We start from the raw sequence: 19,404 nt of genomic DNA on the forward strand, positions 1-19,404 counted from the left end.
CCCACGTTTGTGCATGTAGGGGAAAGGCCCGGGAGGATCCACACCTAAGACCTCTGCTCATGTCCGGGGAGTTTGCTTTATCTGTGTTCTTTGACTCTCAGGCTAAGAAGATAATGAATATTTAAATGTAGTATGTGATCTGAAGTGCTAAAATATTCAAAAAGCTTTCAGGATGCAGGCAAATGAGAGTGATATTATAGATGTAACTTGAATTTATTCCAGATCTTCAAAGGAAATGACTCACAAACTGTAGGACTTGATCTAACATTTGCAACAAATTCCGAATGAGACATCTCGCAGCTGCTGGTGGGGGAAACCCAAGCCTTCACCACACCTAGGTGGAGAATTGCCCCCTTAGGTTATGCCCTGTTAAGGCCAAATGCCTTAAAGTAAGCAAAAGACAGAACAAAAATGTGTTCGCCCCCTTGTGATCCTATTTTCATTAAAAAAAAGAATACATAAACGGGGCACTTGGGTGGCTCAGTAGGTTAAGCATCTGACTCTCGGTTTTGGCTCAGGTCGTGAGGGTCATGATTTCAGGGTCGTGAAATCCAGCCTTGAGTAGGGCTCTGCGCTCAGCCTTCTCTCTCTCCCTCTGTCCCTCCCCTGACTCATGCACTCTGTCTCTCTCTTTCTCAAATCTTAAAAAAAAAAAAAAAGATACAGGGTGGCACTTGGGTGGCTCAGTAAGTATTTGCCTTCTGCTCAGGTCATGATCTCAGGGTCATAGGATCGAGCCCCACCTTGGGCTCTCTGCTCTGTGGGGAGTCAGCTTCTCCTTCTGCCCACCACTCACCCTGATTGTGCTCTCTCTGTCAAATAAATAAATGTAATCTTTAAAAATAAATAAACATTTTAATTTAATGTGCAACTTATAATAAATACACTGTGGACTGAATAACTATTTTTATGGCTTTTTAAAAATGGCGTCATAGGGGCGCCTGGGTGGCTCAGTTGGTTAAGCGACTGCCTTTGGCTCAGGTCATGATCCTGGAGTCCCGGGATCGAGTCCCGCATCGGGCTCCCTGCTCGGCAGGGAGTCTGCTTCTCCCTCTAACCCTTCCCCCTCTCATGTACTCTCTCTCTCATTCTCGCTCTCTCAAATAAATAAATAAATCTTTTAAAAAAATGGCATCATGATTTCTTTTTTTATTCAAATATAATTAACATAACAGTGTTCTGTTTCAGGAGTACAATGTTAGGGTTCAGCAAGTGTGTACCTTGCTCCCAGTGTTCATCTCGATGAGAGTGCTCTTAATCCCCCTTATCTATTTCGCTCATCCCCCCACCCACCTGCCCTCTAGCCACCACCAGTTTGTGTTCTGTATTTAAGAGCCTGGCTTTTTCATTTGTCACTTTTTTCCCCTCATTTGTTTTGTTTCTTAAACTCCACATATGAGTGGAATCTTACGCTTTTGTCGTTCTCTGTTGGACTTATTTTACTTAGCATAATACCCTCTCCGTCCATCCATGTTGTCACAAATAGCAAGATCTCATCCTTTCTATGGCTGAGTAATATTTCATTGTGTGTATATATCACATCTTCTTTATCCCTTCATCAGTCAGTGGACACTTGAGCTGCTTCCATATCTTGGCTATTGTAAATCATGCTGCAATAAACATCGGGGTGCATGCATCTTTTCGAAATGATTGTTTTCATTTTCTTTGGATAAATACCCAATAGTGGAATTGCTAGATCATACGTATTTCTATTTTAATTTTTTGAGGACACTCCATACTGTCTTCCACAGTGGCTGCACCAGTCTGCATTCCCACCAACAGTGCACAAGCGATCCTGTTTCTCCGCATCCTCTCCAACACTGGCTATATTTTGTGCTTTTTTATTTTAGACATTCTGACAGGTGTGAGGTGATATCTCATTGTGGCTCTAATTCGTATTTCTCTGATGATGAGTGATGCTCAGCATCTTTTCATGTGTCTGTTGGCCATCTGTGTGTCTTCTTTGGAAAAACGTCTATTCAGGTCCACTGCCCAATTTTTAGTCAAACAGTTGTTTTTCTTTGGTGTTGAGTTGTATAAGCTCATTATATAGATAACTATTAATGTTAAATTTCCTGATTTTAACAATTGTGCTGTGGTTATATGAAAGATGAAGTATTTAGGGGTAAAGAGGGATAATGCTTTCACCTTACTCTTAAATTGCTCAGGTAAAAAATATACATATATACACATACTATATATATATTCTCTCTCTATATATATATACATATACATATACATATATGTGTGTGTATGGGCAACATGTAAACAGAAAATCTGGATAGAGTATACAGGAGTATTCCTTGTACTATTCTTGCAAACTTTCTATAATTTAAAATAATACAATAAAGGGGCACCTGGCTGGCTTAGTCAGTAGACCATGCAACTCTTTATCTCAGGGTTGTAAATTCAAGCCTCTGGTCAGGTGTAAAGATTACTTAAAAATAAAATCCTTAAAAAAAAATAATAAAATGATACAATAAAAAGTTTCCAGAGGCACCTGGCTTGCTCAGTCAGTAGAGCGTGGTAGAGCATGGGATTCTTAATCTCAAGGTCATGAGTTTAAGCTCCATGTTGGGCGTGGAGCCTACTTAATTAAAAAAGTTGTTTCCAAAATGTTGTGACATTAAAAGAATAGAAGCCAGCAGCCCACGTGGGGCTGGAGCACCGAGAAGTCTTCTTATTTCTGGCCTGCGGATGTGAGAGGCGCCACTCAGCCACCCCTGCATCTCGGGAAGTGACCTCAGAACACCCTGTTCCTGACGCAGATGGAAGAGACACAGATTTCCCCGTAGGCTGCAGGATTTGCCTGTTGCTGGGACACCACTTCGAGGAGAGAAGGGGGGCGTTTGCCCTGGGGTCAGCCCCACCCATCCTCCCTGTCCTTCCCTGTTCTCCCCTATGTTTGTCATTGCCCCCACCCCACCCCCGCCCTCCTGGACACCCAGGTCTGGGTGGTCAGCGATGCCCTCAGGGACTTAGAGTTAATGTCCTTCTCTGTCCTTTAGTAGTCTTTCAAGCTTTCCTGAGGCTTTTGTGTGGCATCGAAGCCCTCTAGAATTATCCTTTCTGACTTGGTGGAGCAGGTGGGGACCTATCTCGGTCCTCTTTGCTTGCCTAGCACCTGGGAGCTGCTCAGGGCTCTGTTCCTGGAGTTGGTTTCACTCCCTGTCCTTTCCGGACTTCTACCAGCGACCCTGGGTCTCCTTTTATTCACCTGTAAAAGAATCCAGCTGGAGCAGGAATAGGCAGACAGACCCACAGGCAGACCTGAGGCTGGGTTGGATCCCAGAGATGGGTCCCAGCACATAGGGGAGTTTGCTAAGTGATAAGGGGAGTTTGCTAAGTGATAAAAGTGGTGTTTCAAACCTGCCTTTGTTCAAAGCTGCTTACCAAACAGTGTGGGGTCAACTGGCCAGATCTTGGCAAAGAAACCTGAGCCCTTTCCACATGCACCTTTCTATCGATATACTTCTGAAAGGATCAAGATTTTAACAATGAACACCAAAACCAAAAGGAATCTTCAATGAATATCTTTTATAAGTCATCTCAGAGTGGAACAAAACAAAAGAAGCCAACCAGAAATAGAAAACAAAAGTCAGGGGCGCCTGGCTGACTCAATCCAAAAAGCATGTGGTTCTTGATATGGGGGTAGTGAGTTCGAGCCCCACGTTGGGTGTAGTGATTACTAAGAAAAACAAAACAAAACCAAAAAACACACTTAAAACACCAAAAGTCAGGGGAAGAAAAAGACTGATAAATATAACTGCATAAAAATAAAAAAATTCTGTGGCGCCCGGGGGCTCAGTTCGTTAAGCGTCTGCCTTTGGCTCAGGTCATGATGCCAGCGTCCTGGGATCGAGCCCCACATCGGGCTCCCTGCTCTGCGGGAAGCCTGCTTCTCCCTCTCCCACTCCCCCTCCTTGTGTTCCCTCTCTCACTGTGTCTGTCTCTGTCAAATAAATAAATCTTTAAAAAAAAATTAAAAACTTCTGCAAGAAAAAAATATGCCACAAAGTCAAAAGACAACAAACTGGAGTCAAGGGCCAGGAGGACATGACAAATGAGGTTAAGTGCCTTCTGAATAAAGACTCACCAGGCAATAGGAAAAATGTCAGTATCCTAAGAGCCAAGTGGGTAAAGACACCAATGGGCAATTCACAAGCAAGATAAAAGCAACAGAGTTGAGATGATCAGTATTTTAATCTGAGAGATGCAAGTTAAAACAAGCACGTGCTGTTCTGCATTCTCACAGAGGCAAAGATCAAAACATCTGTGGTCGCTCAGTGTTGTGAGAAGACAAGAACTCTCAAGGCAGTCCCCTGTTCAGGTTAACCAGGGAGACCTTTGACCCAGAGAATTTAGCAACCCAGAGAGCAACACAGCCTGCCTCCCTCCCATCTCTGGGGTGGCTCTTTCTTTGTCTATGTGTTTTTCTCTCTCATTTTCCCTCCCTACTGTTTCACAAAATGGCTCCCAATTTGCTTGTCAATTACAATAATTGCGAGCTAACAGCTTACCCAATTCATAAAGACTGTAACTGGTAGAAATGAACAAAATTAATTTAACAACGGCTAACACTGATATAAGCCTCAGGGTTTTTTTTAGCTACTACATTTAGATGTTAAACATTTGACTCCAGACAGTAGGAACTTGGTACAAATAATGCAGAAGGATCAAAAGGGCAGAAGCTGTTATTGGTAAGATTGGATAGAGCCAAAAGCTGATCTATGAATTAAATATCTGTTACAAAATCTTACGGAAAAAGGGGAGTGTTTAATGAGCACAGACTTAACACATATGTGTTCGACAGTGGCCACTCCTTGAACCCATCACGGGAACGTCAGAGCATCCTCAATCCCTCTTCCCACCGGTCTTTGCAAGCAATGGGAGAAACGCTAAGTGTGGGAAAGGGCCAGCGCGCGGCATGGGCCGCTCTGCACATCGCGAGTAGCTGCGCCGCACGGCGGGAGGACTACAACTCCCAGCACGCCCCGCGCCGCCCAGCCTTCCCAGAAAGCCGCGGGCGGCGCGCTCTGCGGCAGCGCGTTCCCGACATGCTCCGCGGCGGCAGCCAACCGCCGGATTTGAATCAGGTCGGCGCTCTGCGGCTGTGTCGGCGGGATGGGCGCTTCGTCGTTGCCCCCTGCCTGGCAGCTCTACCTCAAGGACCACCGCATCTCTACGTTCAAGAACTGGCCGTTCTTGGAGGGCTGCGCCTGCACCCCGGAGCGGGTGAGACCGCGCGGCCTCCCTGGGCCCCAGGCCCGCCCTTCCCCAGAGCCCTGACGCGGCCCCGGGGTGACCCCCTCCGGCTGTGGGCTTTCGGCGCCGTGAAACCCCTCCCTCTGTGGGTTCCCGAATCCTGAGCGACCCCTCCCTCTGTGGGCTCCCAGACCCCGGGGCGACCCCTCCCTCTGTGGGCTTTCGGCCCCGGGAGACCCCTCCAGCTGTGGGATGGCAGCCCCGGGAAACCCCTCCCTCTGCGCTCCCGGGCCCCGGGCCCCGGGCGACCCCTCCGTCTGTGGGATCCCGGCCGGGGCTACCCCTCCCGCTACGGGCTCCTGGGACCCTGGAGCGCCTCCGCCGGGGCCTGAGCCTCAGCTCTCCCTTGCAGATGGCCGAGGCCGGCTTTATCCACTGTCCCACTGAGAACGAGCCCGACTTGGCCCAGTGTTTCTTCTGCTTCAAGGAGCTGGAAGGCTGGGAGCCAGATGATGACCCTATGTAAGTCCCCCAGGCCAGCCTCGCTGGGCTTCCAGGTTGCCCCGGCTGCATCCCGGCTCCTGTTTTGAGCTGGGCCTGCGAAAACTATCTGAATTTCCAAGACACTTAGTGATGCAGCCGTGGCTTTCCGAGTTCGTTTTGTGCCCCAAACAGTTATTGCAAATGGATGAATCTCTTTGTGTTGGTGCCCTGGTGGTGCTTTCAACCTTTTTAAACCCGATTTGGCCAGACGTCCTCCAGTGGATGCTGAAGAAAGGCTCATTCTTGCAGGACTGTCCTTGACGCCCTTCAGGTCTGGCCGAATTCAGGCGCAGATCCTGTGGTGACCTGGGGGTGTCCAGGTGCTTTCCTTGTTTTAGAGTCTTCACATCTAAAGCTTTATTGAGCTGTCACTCACACACCAGAGAAAATACTCTCTTAAATGGAATGCTTGTGTTGTTTCAGGTTTTGTTCTTTAAGGCATCTAGATTTGTTTTTGGTTGTGTTTTTTGTTTTTGTTTTTTTGTTTTTTTAGTTCTGTGTGTATGTCCAGACCCTGATGGCTGTCTTTTTGTATGTGACACCACTTTCTTTTCTCATCTTTTTTCCCCTGTCAGACCCAATTGCTGCCATATGTTAATATTTTCCTATAGAGAATTACCCAAGTTGTCTGTTCTTGGCCAGAAGAGAGTTGTTGTTTTCTCTAACATGTTTGCTCTTATGACCCTTTTTTTTTTTTTTAAAGATTTTATTTATTTACTTGACAGAGGGGGAGAGAGCACAAAGCAGGGGGAGCAGCAGGCAGAGGGAGAGGGAGAAGCAGGCTTCCCGCGGAGCAGGGAGCCCGATGCGGGGCTCGATCCCAGGACGCTGGAATCATGACCTGAGCTGAAGGCAGATGCCTAACGACTGAGCCACCCGGGCGCCCCCCTTATGACCCATTCTTGACTAGGATGGCATGGTGCTCATACCGGGGATCACTGGGAAAGTACCCGTTGTATTCTTGGGAGTGAATTTCTAGGTGCTAGAATATATTCAGATGGTAGTTCCTAGGGGCTGTCCTTTTGGACTCTGTATGGCTGTGTGTTCATTCCAGTACTGTTCTGCTCACACTGCTGTCCGCTATTTGCAGGGATAATTCCCAATGCAGAGAATGAGGCTGGGGAGTTCACTGGAGAAGCCTGGCCAGCGATGCCCTTACTGGGACCCAGCAAACAGATTCTGTAACAGTTCCAGTGAAATGAGATTACTTCAGACAGTTCCTTCCTTGAGGATTTTAGAGGGATTTGAAGTGTGCTACCTCTGCACTTACATACCACGTGACATGTTTCCTGCTAATTGCTGAAGGACTCCAGATAAAATACATCAGCCCCAAGCATGGTGGGGAGACGTCCAGAGAGAGGGCAGGGGGCAGAGATGGGCTGTGTGGGAGTGTGCCCTGGGACCTAGCACTGGTTCTGTGTACTTCACGAAGCAGAGGAAGGCATGTTTGTGAGCCAGGGTGCTGGGTGTTGCTGACAAACTGTTGTTTTTCTCCCTTTACCTGACTTTTCTCTGTTGACATGCTCCTGTATTGATTTTTCTAGAGAGGAGCATAAAAAGCATTCATCTGGTTGTGCTTTCCTTTCTGTAAAGAAGCAGTTTGAAGAATTAACCCTCAGTGAATTTTTGAAACTGGACAAAGAAAGAGCCAAGAACAAAATCGTATGTATTATCGGGAGTAAGAACCAAGGGCAAACCCTGTTGAGCTTCTGTAGCACTGAGTTCCCCGCCCCTTGTATTGGAGGGGATTAGTTTTCCTCAGTACGCATTTTTAAGCCCCTCAGATGGATATGTGAGGATATAAAGGACAGAAAAGCGTCTGTCCTGGAATGTGGTCTTGGGGTTGTGCAGTCAGAGAAAAACGTGTTCCCTCCTGGAGGACGTGTTTAGTGTGAGGTACCTCTGGTGGTGGAGCGGTGATGGTTAGGCTGGTGCCCAGCCTTCAGTGACAGTCTTTGTGGGAGGCCATTTACATAGTGTGTGTTCATGTGTGAGCATGGTGGGGACAGAGGGTTTGGGGGCACATAGTAACATATCGGGGAAAGGGCATTATGGGTATTGGGAAAAAGAGGCACAGTCCAACTGGACCTTGGGATTTCTGCAGGTGAACTTTGACCTGTGGACAGGCATCCTGGGTTATCGGGAGAGAGGAGGGGTGAGGCTGTGGGTCCACAACGAGGTGGGTACCAAGCAGCCTGGGCTGTAGAGAAAATCAGGGCTCCCAGTTAAATCTGAATTTCAGGTACATGGGGAATAATTTATTAGTATAGCTCACGTTTTGTATGGATGTATACTAAAAAAGTTACTCGTTTTTATGAAGTTCAAATTTAGCTGGACATCCTCTATTTTTATTTGTTAAGTATGGCGGTGTTACAGAGAATAAATGTTTGGGTGTTTAATATCATTGTAGCAAAGCGCTGGGCTGGGAGTTGACATCCTAGTTCTGCCCCCGCCATTCGTGGGCTCTGTGAGTTTAGGCCAGTCCTGGTTGCACGTGGAGGGCAGATCCCCGTGGTTTCTGAGATCCTTTTCTGGTTGAAAATTTATGTTCTTTTTGAGATGATTATGAAATAGTTCTGCCTGATATAGTAGAAACACTGAAGACCAAATTTTTTGTTAGGAAAAGGGAAGAAATTGGCGGTCAGTATAGCGAGTTGTGGAAGAGCATTTACGCAATGGGGGTCTGGGGGACTGCAGTGTTGGAAGCACGAAGTGGGCCAGGGAGAGCCTCCTAGGTCAGGCGTCAGCACACCCTCCATGAAGTGCCACAGATAGTAAATATTTTAGCCTTCATGGGCCTCATGGTTTCTGTTAGGTATTATTTTTTTTTTTAAGATTTTATTTATTTATTTGAGAGAGTGAGAGAGCGTGAGCAGAGGGAAGGGGCAGAGGGAGAAGGAGAAGCAGACTCCCTGCTGAGCAGGGAGTCTGATGCGGGACTCGATCCCAGGACCCTGGGATCATGACCCAAGCCGAAGGCAGACACTCAACCGACTGAGCCACCCAGGTGCCCTCTGTTAGATATTATTCTTTGGGGGTTTTTTTGTTTTCACAACTGTTTAAAAATGTGAAAACCATTCGTAGCCCAATGTATGAAAATAGGCCATATGTCCCACAGGCCACAGTTTACTAAGCCCATTCTAGGTGAGAGACCAGCCTGTTTACTTAGGGGACAGTCATGAGAAAGCTGTGCCCCAGCGAGCAGGAGGAAGATTAATGTGTAGCCCAGGGAGAGGCTGAAACCAAACTGTAGAGCGCTGAAAAAGACAAAGGATGTTAGGTGGTTGTAACAAAGAGGAAACGTGGTTGTGACAGCACAGCTCCAAGACAGTGAGTGACCCAGTGCTCCAAGGCCCCTTGGTCTGATAGGCAGAGTCAGGTGGCCTATGGGGAGAAGGGATTCACTGAAGCAGGAAGCCCACCAGGAGACGCTCGCTCACCAGGTCACCATCATCTTCGGGAACAGCAGTGGGGCCACACCAGACCAGGGTGAACAGGCAAGAAGGGAGAAAAGTGGGGGATAGGAAAAAAATGTTTTGCTTTCGTTGTACAGCTGTTTCTGTTCTCCCCAAGTCAGAATACAGGATACGTTATTTTTTTAAAAGATTCTTATTTAAGGGCGCCTGGGTGGCTTAGTCGTTAAGCGTCTGCCTTCGGCTCAGGTCGTGATCCCAGGACCCCGGGATCATGACCTGAGCTGAAGGTAGACATTTAACCGACTGAGCCACCCAGGCACCCCAGAATACAGGATACTTTAAAACGATGCCTTTGTTTCTATTACTTTGTTTAATTACAAAACAAACAATATAAGCTTCCAGAAGGAAGAATCAAAAGCTCCACCTCTATGCTAAGGGTGACCACCATGGACTGTTTATTGTGTCTCCTTCCAGATAATTTTTAAATTTCTGTATTTTAAAGAAGAATAAAAAGTGTAAGCTGTTCATACTTTCCTTAATTGGTTTATACAACTTAAACAACAGCGAAGTTTTTGTAAGCCCGTGGCTCTCAACTATACTGTTACGATGTCGTAGAGCTGTGCTCTCCCCCTCTGTGGCCATCAGCCACGAGTGGCTTTTATGACGAAGATTCTGTAGAGTGCAGATTTGCGTGCTCCGGTCACACAGAGAGCGTCTTACGTGCCCAGTGGCTGTGCATGTCTGGTTGCTGCCGTGCTGCGCCCTGCAGATAATGGAATAGTTCTGTCATTGCAAAAGGTTCTGTTGGACATGCTGTTCTAGAGTACCAGCTGATTGTGAGATTTGCTGCAAATAATTTATCACTAGTATGTAAGTCAGGTCCCCTTGTGTGCCCATGCACTTGGCCATGTGAGTGGATGGTCATGTCTGGGAACCGGCATAACCAGAGGTCTGTGTGCTTCGTCCTGGAGCCCCATGGGCAGTCTACGGCACCTCACTCCTGGGGGTGGGCTGGCACACAAACCTTGTCTGTTCGGTAGGGGTAAATAAGGTCGGGGCCTGGTATTTTAAACTATTAAGTCAGCTATGTGATTGCAGTGCGTAGTTTAAGGTAGTCGTTTATTGGACGTTCGTTAAAAAGAACGAGATGAAATAATTGTGTTGGCTATGCAGATACTGGAGACAAGGAACAGGTGTTTGCTGTGATGCTGTGGGTTTCTGAGGCCCCAGACTTACGTGGGAGGTGCTGCTGCTAGTCCGTGTGACAGGATCGCTGATGGAGCAGCCCACCTGGGGCCCTGGGGTGTCCCTGCTGGGCAGCCAGCCTTTTAGGGGTCTAACCTGGGAGCGCGCTGCCCGCTCAGTGGCTCTTCTTGGGGCTGCAGCACTACCTCTGCCTTTTGAGAAAACAAAGTAAATTAGAACCAGCGAGAAAACAAATCAATTCAGGGGCTGAACTTGATACGGGAGCAAGCAGAGAAACCTCTGTCAGACTTGAGTTTGTAGACACTAGCAATGAGGCTAAGATGAAGCTCGAGAGGAAGGAAGAAGAGTCCTAAGCTCCAGATGGCAAACTTTTGCTTAGTGCGTTTTATGGTTTGTTTGTTTTTTAAAGATTTTATTTATTTATTTGAGAGAGAGAATGAGAGAGAGAGCACATGAGAGCGGGGAGGGTCAGAGGGAGAAGCTGAGCAGGGAGCCTGATGCGGGACTCGATCCCGGGACTCCAGGATCATGACCTGAGCCGAAGGCAGTTGCTCAACCAACGGAGCCACCCGGGCGCCCCTTTGTATTATCATTATTATTATTATTATTTTAAGATTTTATTTATTCAACAGAGAGATAGCGAGAGCAGGAACACAAGCAGGGGGAGCAGGAGAGGGAGAAGCAGGCTTCCCGCTGATCAGGGAGCCCAGTGCAGGGCTCCATCCCAGGACCCTTGGATCATGACCGAAGCCGAAGGTAGACGCTTAATGACTGAGGTACGCAGGCATTTTATGTTTTTAATAGTTTCTGATTTTTTTTTAAAGATTTATTTGTTTGTTTTAGAGAGAGAATGGGAGGGGCAGAGGAAGAGGGAGAATCCCAAGCAGAATCCTCGCTGAGCATGGAACTGGACGAAGGGCTCAATCTCGTGACCCTGAGATCACGTCCTGAGCTGAAATTAAGAGTCAGATGCTTAACTGACTGAGCCACCCAGGTGGTGCCCCATGAGTTTCTGAGTTTTGCTTCAATCCACCTTTTTTAAGAAAACATAGGGGCGCCTGGGTGGCTCAGTCGGTTGAGTGTCTGGCTCTTGTTTTTGGCTCAGGTCATGATCTCACGGTTGTGGGATCGAGCCCCGAGTTGGGCTCTGTGCTCAGCTGAGAGTCTGCTTGGGATTTTCTTTCTCCCTCTCCCTCTGCCCCTCCTCCTGCACGCGTGTGTGCATGCTCTCTTTCTAAAATAAATAAATCTTTAAAAAAATGTATAAATTGGAATTGTTGACCTCCATGTTGTGGTGGTTAAATTACAGCCTGTGTACATTGGGGCTTATTTAATTTTAGACTTTTTTGAAAGAGAAGAAAAAAGTAAATAAAAAATATATTTTAAAAGGCCATGGTCAGGGCCCCTGGCTGGCTCAGTTGGTGGAGCATGCAACTCTTGATCTCATGGTTGTGAGTTCAAGCCCCATGGCGGGTATACAGATTACTTAAAAAGAAAAAGAAAAAAAAAAAGCACAGTCATCTTTCCATATCTGTAAAGACGAGGCTCTCGAGCTGCAGAGTTGTCCGTTACAGGGCACACCCTTAACTGTCAGGTGCTGTGTTCTCTTTTTCATGTCAATTTCTTATTTTTTAAATTAATTTTTCTTTTAATTAATAATTTTAAGTAAGCCTTATACATGGCGGCAAAATTAAGATACACAAACATACATAATGAAAAGTAATTTTTGAAAGTTAGCTTCTAATTAGAAAACAAATTTAGCCTGATAAAGGCCTGTTAGCTTTTTAGTGTCAGAGAAATCAAGGAGAACACACGTGAGGGTAGGGAGAGAGGTTCTTGGATCTGCTGACGCGATCCGGCATTTGTCCTTCTGGAGAGCGTTGGGCAGAATGAACAGGTCAGAAGGTAGGTTCAGGGAGCCCCGGGAAGCCAAAGAATCTTCTATTTCAGGAGAAAGCTGAGGCTCGGCAGTGTCTCTACGTGGACAAGAGGGGGGCTCTGGACTTGAACTGGGGGAGCTTCAGAAGCAGTGTGGGTGGCGGTTGAGAGCAGGACTGTGCCACAGACTAGCTAGCTGGGCCACCTGGACGCCACTCTGGGCCTTGGTTTCCTCACTGTGGAATAGAGACTGCAGTGGCATCTGCCCCACAGGGATGCCGAGCAATAAAGCCGTTCGTGTGTGTAAAGCAGGTGAAACGGTGTCTGGGACACACAAACATTGCAGAAGTGTCTTCTTTTATAATTATTAGGATGTAGCTGAAGTGGGAGGCCCCTGAGTTGAGCCAGGATATTCACCCCAAATAGCTGGGGGTCTCCACCCGAGCACAGCACCCGATTTATTTAGGTGCTCAATAGATGTTGCCTTGTTTTTTCCACGTTGATCTTATCTACAGGGTGTGATTGGGAAGCTCTCGTTCAGTTTCACGCACCTCTTCTTTATTTCCAGGCAAAGGAAACCAACAGTAAGCAGAAAGAATTCGAAGAGGCGGCCAAGAGAGTGCGCTGTGCCATCGAGCAGCTGACTGCGGTGGAGTGAGGCCTCTGCCGAGCGCACTGCTCCCGGCCTGACCCTTTCCCAGCGCCTCAGGGAAGGAGAACGTCCACGATTTGAAATTAGAATATTTAAGCTATACTTTTGGTTTTTTCTTGAACGTGGTACCAGAGGCTGCTTCTGTTTGTGCAGCTGGTGCTGCTAAGTCCAGTAACCGATTCTCTCATTTTTCCTTGGTAGTTTTTGCGCCATTGGTTCCTGGACTTGCCAGGGTGAGAAGGTGAGAAGCGTGTTCTCGTGGGCAGAGCCCTTCCACAGTGAAGCACCGGGGCTTCAGGTCGACGGCCCGCTGTGGAGCCTGAGATTTGATGCCCGAATGTAATCATAGGTCTGTTGTGACTGGACAAATAGAGAATTAAGGATACCATTTTAGATTTTATCTGTCTAATATTCTGAATTTAGGGTGTGCATTTCTTGTGTTCCTGCTACTCTGTATTATCTCGCCGGGCTATCTACAAGTCCTGCGGCCGTCCTTCTACCCCGTCCAGAGCAGATCCCCTCCTTCCCTCCAGAGCAGATCACACAAAATGCCATCCCTGCCAGAGCCCTGAGCTGCTGTGTGTGGGAGGGGCCTTCCCTGCCTGTCTCGTCATTTTGGAATCTTCACAGGGGGAGCTAGCAGAAGCCAACCCCAGGCTGCCTCGGGCTCCCAGGTGTGCCAGAGCCCTTCCGGGACTGAAGCCCGAATGGCGGGGGGGTGGAGGAGGCCTGATGTCTTGACAGTAAAGCCAGCCTCTTGCTTGGAGGTCAGTTGAAGATCTGTCACCTCTGGCATGCACCACAGGCACATGGCAAGGTTGTGACATTTCTCTAAAACAGACAATGAGAAGGTCCTTAATGCCAGACAGTGCGTTTTCCAGAGGCCTGGCTCCCTTCTCTGAATGAGCTGTGACACAGATGGGGCAGGCAGGGCTGGGATGAGAGACCCATGGAAGGAATTCCTGGTCTTCCCGTTCCCAGTACTCTGCAGACCGCTACTTCCCTTTCGTGACGTGGGTTAGGTGGCTGATAAGGCACCTGTCTTTCTGATGTGAAGCCCCCTAAGGAGGACAGAGGGATCAATTAATGTAAAAAGTGGATTGGAAATGCCTTTTGGAGGAAACTTTTTTATAGATAACTTGTTTATATTGTTTGCAGTCTTACGGGATCATAGATTTCCGTGATGTCAGTTAGAACAGTGGTAATAAACCTGGCGGCTGGGGCCCCACGCTTGTTGCCTCTGACCTGTGGTTTCCTCGTCTGTAACACGGGTCATACAACTGTACCACCTCAGCTGGTTTCTGTGTAGGTGCACGGGGGGACTTAAGACAGAGTCCTCAGCTTCTCCTCAGGCTCTGCAATGTCGCTTTCTTATTTTGTTTGAATTATTACTTCACAGCACGGCACAAACTACAATTACAGTGAGCACAAAGCCGTTCTAAGTCATTGGGGAAATCCGCGTGAGCCTTAGGTGGGTTTGGAGACAGGGGAGCAGGAAATAGCAAAAACCGTCGCTTATGAGCTTGCTGCAGCGTTAGCCCTCGGGAGCCGTCGGCACTCGCCGGTGGCACCCTCCCTGACAGCAAAGCAGCGGCCTGAATCCTTTTTAAATACTTAACTCCGAGCTCTGGGGACTTGGTGGGCTGCAGCGGGTGATCTGTCAGCCTCGATTGGCTGTCTCTCCATTGCTGCTACCCCCCCCCCCCCCCCCCCCCCCCCCCCGCGCTCATTGACATTCTCCCCGTCCCCTCCCCGAGGCCAGCTCACACAGGGCTGAAGCCTGGTGTTACAGTGATAGATCTTATTTCTCCCTCCATGAAGAGAAGCTGCAGGGTGGATTGTTAACAGTCCTATTGGAGGTCATCTTGTCATTTCTGAAAAATAAAAACCATTTCATTTCAAACAAAGCTGCAGACCCTACTGGGTTTTTAAAATCTTGTCAGGTCTTTGTGGTGGTTCCTTAGCCACCTGCTGCTTCCCGCCCACACGGCTGTGGGGCAGGGATGAGCTCTGGCAGACGCAAAGCCAGCCCTGGGCTACAAGGCCCACTTGTGTGTGTCATCTGGACCCATTGCAGCTATAAACTGGCTATGCAAAGTGCATCTCAGACTTCTATTTTTCTGCCACATCCCAGTCAGAGAGGGAAGTGTATTTTTCCCTGCAAGCTTGGAGAATAAATTATTTACTGCAGTGATTTCTGTTGGGGGGGGGGGAAAGCTCTCCAGCCTCTGTACTCATCTAAGCTGCTTGATTTTGATATTTGTGCCAGTCTGTAAATGGATCCTTCACTGTAATAACGGGTCCTTACAAGCTGGCTTTGTAGAGAAGCTGGGCCTTTGCACAGTGGGCAGTGATGCGGTTCTTGGCTTCGTCAGGCTGTGCTGTGGGGTGAGACCCAGCTGGAGCTGACCCTCAGTCCATCTTACACTCCCCTTCTACAGAGGTATTTTCCAGAGGCCATATTTATCACTGGGCCTTAATGACTGTCCACTCGGAACACTAAATAGAAACCTCCATTAATCAAGCCACAAGCCTTTACCGAGGGCCAGAGCCTCAGGTTTTTTTTCAAATACGTGTCCCCTTTTGGGTTCTCCAAGTCTGGTGGGAGTCTGGAAAGGGCTGTGGTGGGTGGTTATGGGCTGTCGGGTGCAGAGGGTGGTGTACAGGTTAGAGGGCTAGAGGCCAGCCTCAGGAATCTGAATCCTCCCCCTGTCCCCAGCACAGTGACAAGTGCCAGCCTGACCAAGTCCTGCGGCCAAAAGTGACCTGCCAAGAGTGGAGCCATCGGCCACTGCCTGCAGGTTGGCACCCCCTTGGGGTGCTGACCATTCTTTGCAGGCTGCCCTTAAAGAGAAATAACTCACAATTGCCAATAAAGTCTTATGTGATCTTATCTGCATTTTTTTCATGCAGAAATAGAGACTTGCAAAGAGGCAAAGTAGCTTGTCCAAGATCATACAACTAGGAACTATTAGGGTTGAGGATTGAACCCAGGCATCCTGGCCCCAGAAATGGGCCCTCCCTGATGAATGACGCGGCCCGGCCTTGCGTGTGTGGCCGGGGTCGACTGCCCGACTCCAGAGACAGGGCTATCTTGAAACCATCCCCATTCCATTTTTCAGACGGCTTTGTCAGAAAGGCCTTCATTCTGTTGAACGGAAACATGTCTCCCCAAGGGTTCCATTGATCCTCGTAGTACAACATTTAAAAAAATTTTTTAAAAAGATTTTATTTATTTGACCGAGCAAGTAGGCAGAGCAGCAGCAGCGGGAAAGGGAGAAGCAGGCTCCCCGCTGGGCAGGGAGCCCGATGCGGGGCTCCATCCCAGGACCCCGGGATCATGACCTGAGCCGAAGGCAGGCACTTTAACTGACTGAGCCACCCAGTCACCCTGACATTTTTTTAAATTTTGAACTAAGATTCATGGGAACTTGTAAAGATAGTATGAAGGGGCCCCATGTACCCTTCACCCAGTTTGCTCTGTTGTAGCTACAGTAAAATGTCTGTGCTTTTGACATCTAGGGTCTGAGCTGAAAAGAGAGTTCCACTGTGCAGCCCGCCTTGCTCTGAACCAGAGTTGCCGTCACAAAGGGTTTCTTGTCTGGGGCAGTGGTGGGGGGTAGGGCAGGGAATCTAGCTCTTAAAGCAAAAAAACCAACTGCGCTGTAGATTTTCCTCCACTGGGCTCAGCCTACAGCATTGAAGCCTGTTTTCAGCTGACCAACCAAACTGGGGCCTTAGCTTCTCTGTGGTTATTTTCCCCTTGATCCCCAGGGTGGGGACGTCTGTCTGCCTGTTCACTCAGATGCTTGAGCGCCTACTGTGAGCCAGTGCTATGCCCAGGAATTGAGTGAGGCCGGAGAGGACTCAGTCTCCCACCGTGAGCTCAGGTTCCAGACCACGGCCAACAAACAGCCGTGTGATGTGCAGACTGAGAAGACAGCTCTGCCTTGGGGGCAGCACGGAAGATCTGAGCTGTCTGTCCAGCAACCAGGAGGAGGCTGCCGGATGACGGAAGAAGGGAACACTGTGTCCGGGGAGGGAGCGCAAGTGTGCGCTCGGGGCTGTAGTGCGTTCTGATGTGGGGGCGTCAGTGGTGGACAGATGCTGGCGAGTCCAGCGTGGCCATGAGGAGTCCATAGATCCTGTTGGTTCCTGGGGATGAGTCTAACCAGGTGTGTGGCTGCCTCCCCGTCTGCGCCATGTCCCACACAGGATGTCCGCTGTCCACATCAATGTGAAAGACCTCCGTTTCTAACCTACGACCTCCACCATTTGAGAACCCTTTAGTGTGGTTGGTTTTGACTAGAACAGTGTCTCGATGAATCTCCCGGGTGGATTAGCTTCATAATGCACCCTGATTACATGCACTGACGTGTGGGTAAATTAGCAAGGTTCAGTTTCTGTTGGAGGAGTTTGCCCAGTGCAGTGAGTTGAGTTGTGAAGGAACTGATGCTAAGCGGCTCGGTGATTTCTCCGACAGTTTTGGCTGCTTCCTCAGCCCTGTGCTGGAGGCAATGCACTGTGGCATCAGCCTGGACCAGGAGGCTCACCTGCCCCATGGCTGTTGCTGGGGTCAGGCATCCTGTTCTTGCTGGCCCTGAAGAGATAGTTGAATGTAAGTTTTATAAAAAGGTTTGGGTGCAGCCCTGTTTCTTTGTCACTTATAATTGGAATTTCTTCCATCCAAAGGTTCCTCCTCGCCCTGATTTTGGTGGTAGTGGTCTGATGCTAACTTTGAAGAGGCCCTGACGTCCTGGATCACCAAGTGGCTGAGCAACAGCTCTAACTATGGGTTATGAGTCTATGGTAGGAGGATGACCAATGAAAAAAGGGGTCATTCCAAAGTGGCACTGTTTCAGACCCAGCCTAGGGTATAATCTGGGTCCGTCTTAGGGAAGTAGACTGGTGGAATTCATCCAAGTAGCCCCTCGAGGACCGGTGCCTACTGCCTAGGGGACAATCCAGTGGCTCCCAGCTATGCACTGGGTTTCAAACACTGAACTTTAAAGCAGACAGGGTGTAGACTGGCTAACCTGGCCATCGACAACTGTGTCGTGAGGGGAGTATGTGTCTATTCCTGTGTGGAGCTGCGTGGCTCTGCAGACGGTGGCCTCAAGCAGTGCCGTCCCTGGCCCGGACAGCACAATCCCCCCCCCCTTTTTTTTTAAGATTTTATTTATTTATTTGACAGAGAGACACAGTGAGAGAGGGAACACAAGCAGGGGGAGTGGGAGAGGGAGAAGCAGGCTTCCCGCGGAGCAGGGAGCCCGACGTAGGGCTCGATCCCAGGACCCCGGGATCATGACCTGAGCCGAAGGCAGATGCCCAGCGACTGAGCCACCGGAGCGCCCCAGCAGAATCTTCTTTATGGGGCTGCAAAGAAGACCCTTTCAGACAAGCTTGGGCTGAGAGGCAGGGGTCACTGGGAAGAAGCATATGGAGCGTGCAGCCTGGGGGGTCCGCCGGCTCTCCCAGTCTCGCATACCTGAAACACACAAAAGGCGGCTTTGACCCACCTAAAGCAGTATTGGTCCTTGTCACATTGTGGGTAAAGGCTGGGGTCACTATTCGCCTTCCCCCGCTGTTCTCCAGCAGGGGCCCTGCACTGCCACCACGCTCCCCTCCTCCTCTAGCCCCCCTCCCCTCCTGCTTTTGTAGATGGCTGCCTCGCCCTCATCACCTCCCTCACCTCCTTTGCCCTGTATGCTTGCTGGATTCTTTCACCTGCCCGAGAGAGAAGGACCCCTGGCTGCCACCCAGCTGGCTGAGCAGGGGCTGGGGCGTCCCCACTGCCACAGCAGGGAAGCCCCCAGGCCCGCTCTGTGCCCCAGTCCAACCTTGGGCGCGGTGCATGGGAAGATGCACGGCCTGCAGGAACCCAAAACAGTGCCATGGGCTCTGAGTGCCCCTTGAAGTATTGTTTCAGTAACCTTGCTGCGATGGTTTTTCCTGACCATATTCCTCAAACCGAGAAATGCCTGGTACAGAAAAAGGGGCTGGAACGAACAGAAATGAGAGCCCTGGGATGACCCCGGGTCATGAAGCTACTTCATCTGCGAAGGGTTACCTTCAGTGACGATGTGGACGTAAAGCCCCGGACCCTGTCTCTGCAGGCTCTTGCCCAGACCCTGGGGGGGGCAGCGACCGACTTTCCAGGGGCCCGAGAGGAGGCCCTCCCATTGCCCACAGTTGCACCCCAGACAGCCCCACTGTGACAGCCGCCACTACCATGCCTGTCACTGCCTCCTCCTGGGTTCGGGCCCTTTGAGGTCCCTCTGCGACCCACCCCACTAGCGCCTGGCCCGTGTCCTAGAAGGTGCTTCACGCGTGTTGGCTGAGTGAGTGATGCAGAGGCAGAACCCAGCCTCGCCCCCTGTGGCATTTGTAAGTCGAAGCTCACTGGAAGCAACAGCCCCCATGCCAGCCTGCCTAGGCTCTTTGCCCATCCACCCCACTTCGCTGGATCCCTTTGGTTAGTCCTGGAGACGGATTAAGACCAGG

General features: G+C 49.3%; 1 protein-coding gene across 1 annotated transcript; it reads left to right on the forward strand.

The window, feature by feature from the left end:
* The first annotated feature begins 5,059 nt into the window (after positions 1–5,059).
* BIRC5 (baculoviral IAP repeat containing 5) lies at positions 5,060–13,438 on the forward strand. Its single transcript, XM_021680818.2, has 4 exons — positions 5,060–5,235; positions 5,618–5,727; positions 7,293–7,410; positions 12,817–13,438. Exons 1-4 carry the CDS (start codon positions 5,125–5,127, stop codon positions 12,904–12,906), a joined length of 429 nt encoding a protein of 142 aa, XP_021536493.1. The 5' UTR covers positions 5,060–5,124; the 3' UTR covers positions 12,907–13,438.
* The last annotated feature ends 5,966 nt before the right edge of the window (positions 13,439–19,404 follow it).

This window comes from Neomonachus schauinslandi, chromosome 15 (genome assembly GCF_002201575.2).
Source record: "Neomonachus schauinslandi chromosome 15, ASM220157v2, whole genome shotgun sequence".
Classification (NCBI taxonomy): Eukaryota; Metazoa; Chordata; class Mammalia; order Carnivora; family Phocidae; genus Neomonachus; species Neomonachus schauinslandi.